The sequence below is a fragment of the Mytilus galloprovincialis genome, chromosome 6 (assembly GCF_965363235.1).
Source record: "Mytilus galloprovincialis chromosome 6, xbMytGall1.hap1.1, whole genome shotgun sequence".
Taxonomy (NCBI): domain Eukaryota; kingdom Metazoa; phylum Mollusca; class Bivalvia; order Mytilida; family Mytilidae; genus Mytilus; species Mytilus galloprovincialis.
Window position 1 is genome coordinate 31,104,807 of NC_134843.1, and position 2,817 is coordinate 31,107,623.

General features: G+C 33.1%; 1 protein-coding gene across 1 annotated transcript in view; it reads right to left on the minus strand.

Annotated features, from left to right (window-relative positions):
• LOC143079360 (uncharacterized) overlaps positions 1-2,642 on the minus strand; it is a 35,139-nt gene extending 32,497 nt beyond the window's left edge. The window contains exon 1 of the mRNA XM_076254633.1: positions 2,601-2,642. Within this exon, the coding sequence (XP_076110748.1) occupies positions 2,601-2,621 (21 nt within the window). The 5' untranslated portion in view covers positions 2,622-2,642. The remainder of the gene's footprint in view (positions 1-2,600) is intronic.
• Positions 2,643-2,817: the final 175 nt, after the last annotated feature.

Here is a 2,817-nt window from a genome sequence, read left to right on the forward strand (position 1 = left end):
CAAATTTTTGTGCTATTTTCACATTTCCTGACCGGTGTGAGAAAAATATTTCTCCTCACTAGTGAAAAATCTGTTCTCGGCAAATGATTAGTCGAAATTTGATTATGACGTCAAAATGTTTTGTTTTCTTCTCAATTTTCCTATTGTGACGTCATGAAAAAAGGCGACCTTGCCTGATGACGTCGCATATAAAGAGCACAATTTTCTGAAAATCTTTGAAAAAGAAGGATAAAAATCATTAGAGAAACAGATTCCGACACTATAACTCGTGTATTACGATATTTCTCCACTCTCGACAGTTAAATTTTATTATTTAAAGGGCTCAGCAAGCCTCGCGCTTTAAATAGTAAAATTTAACTGTCTCGAGTGGAGAAATATCGTAATACACTTGTTTCAGTGTAGGAATCTATATGTACCGAATAGTGAACACCTGACTGTTGAAAACTCAAGATTGTCATCAGTTTCCTTTAATCTTCAATCTATATGCATAAACATGATAAATATCGTTAAATGAGACAATACACTAAATAAAATGATGAAAAATATTCACGTTTTAGTTATGTTTTCCTCTTGTTTGATTTCAGTTCTTAATTTGTATTTCACAATTTGTGTATGTATTTTCTGGACAATTATGCACAAATAATGCATTTTGCAAGTTAATTATATATTGTACAAAAATAGTTTTAAAAAAAAACAAATAAAAATCAAAATATATTATTGTTCTAAAACACAAGTAAAAGTAATACCATAAAACGACAGGGTAAAGGTAATACTTCCTGTGATACCTTATATAAAATATCATGTAAATAAATGTAGCAACTGAATTAGATTTACAAGTTTAATTTTTTTCCCTATCAAAATTAATTTTCCTGTCGTTGAAATTGTTTTCTTTTGCATATCTTTTTAATATTTATTTCGAATAAGTATAAATATAAATAAAAAAATGTTTTCTTGTCGCTAAATAGTTTCTTGTTGCTAATATTATTCTTCTTGTCGCTTCTTGACGCTTTTTGTCTCTACAATTCTTTTTGTCTCTAATTAGTGAGACCACGCATGGGCATTAATACATAAACAAACTGCGACTTGCGATTTGGAACAAGAACGTTTATTAAATGATATGATGAATGGTTCTCCATTTCTTTATGAGAGTACAGTATCAAATTATATCAGTTTCATAACGGTAAAATATAGAAATACTCCACTTCAGTTCTTGTGACAGAAATAAAATTATCGATCGGCTTTCAGAGAACTCTCGCAAGTTATCAAAATTTAGGAATTCCCTCTGACGTGTTTCTAAATTTATAAAAACACTAAATATAAATACTGTTTAATTCTGATTTTCCGTATTGTTAAAAACACTCAGATAAGTCAAGGAAAATATCACACATGAAGATTATGAGTAAAACATTACAGGAAAGTTGTTTATGTTCAATTGTTTTGCTTGTTTTTACCTTTTAAAGCAAGACAATCATAAGAATTTGAGATGTTGCTGAATGTTTAGAATAAAACGAATGACGTGAGGGAGTGTATCATAGGGTCAATGGTATAAGTCTACAGATTGCTTGACAGCAATCGTATCCCAAAAAGTGGGGCAAGTTGGTTAACCAGTTTGGGGTGATTTTTTTAAAAGTGGGTTCGGGTTGGTGAAAAAGTGGGGCGATTAGGTGTGGGGCGATTTGCCAGTGGGGCGATTTGTCCTGCTTCCGTTATCTATCTATCTCTATCTTTCCGTCAAGGAGTGGACTCATATTTGAGTGTATAAACTCCAGCGTGAGCGAACAGCTAAAAACCTTCAAGTATGTACAGTTAAAAAGAGATCTGTATGTACAGTTAAAAACGGTGCTGTAATTTAGATGTGGAGTAGTGTCGACACGCTGACATCTTTGATGTCGTCTCGAAAGTGTTCCACAGACGGGGAAGCTCTGATATCTGGTGGTATGTTGTTCCAAGATATGATGGTGGCTGGGATGAATGAATATTTAAAGCAGTCCAGTCTGGTCCTTATCTGTCTGATGTTATTTGACACGGAACCACGGGTTCTGGTATCATGATGGCTGAGCAGGTGGTGAACAGGAACTTCTACAATATGGTTTATTATCTTGTAGAACATGATGACTCTGCTCCTGGCTCTCCTATGTTCCAGTGGTTCCCAACCTAGTTGCTGAGTCATTTTAGTCACACAACCTGGTTCCCTCGAGAAAAAGTCACCCATTACGAATCTAGCAGCCTGGCGTTGTACGTTTTCCAGTTGTTGGATTTGTTGTTGCTTGTAGGGATCCAAGACAGCGCTGACGTACTCGAGGACGGGTCTAACTAAAGTAAGTTAAAACAAGATTGATAAACAGGTTAGATGCAGGAAATTTTGTGATCTGTTATACTTTAAATTTGAAAGAAATTTATTTATGTAATTTTTACTAAAAATAGTAAATATATTCTGGGACTGAGCAAGGAAATCCTTGGACTATAAGTGATTTATTTTCCTTCAATTTTAAGCAAATTGATTGATGTCAACATGTCTACATAAAGAAAGAATACTTATATCATATTATGATTGTCATGACTAATACTGTATAGTCCTTGCAATGTTATTTTGTCCTTACTGTTAATATAAGTGCTTTCATCTTGTGACTTGACTCTTGAGGCAAAAGTCGAAAAGAAATAACAAGTAGTTGTTTACACAGGAAGTTACATAAAGGGAAATAACTTATTTCTTTGAGGGAAAATGTCACCACTGGAATTTTCAATTGACAACTCAATCATTTAACTTTAAAAAGTATTGATAATAATTAATTCAATCATCATTATTCAACTCATTAA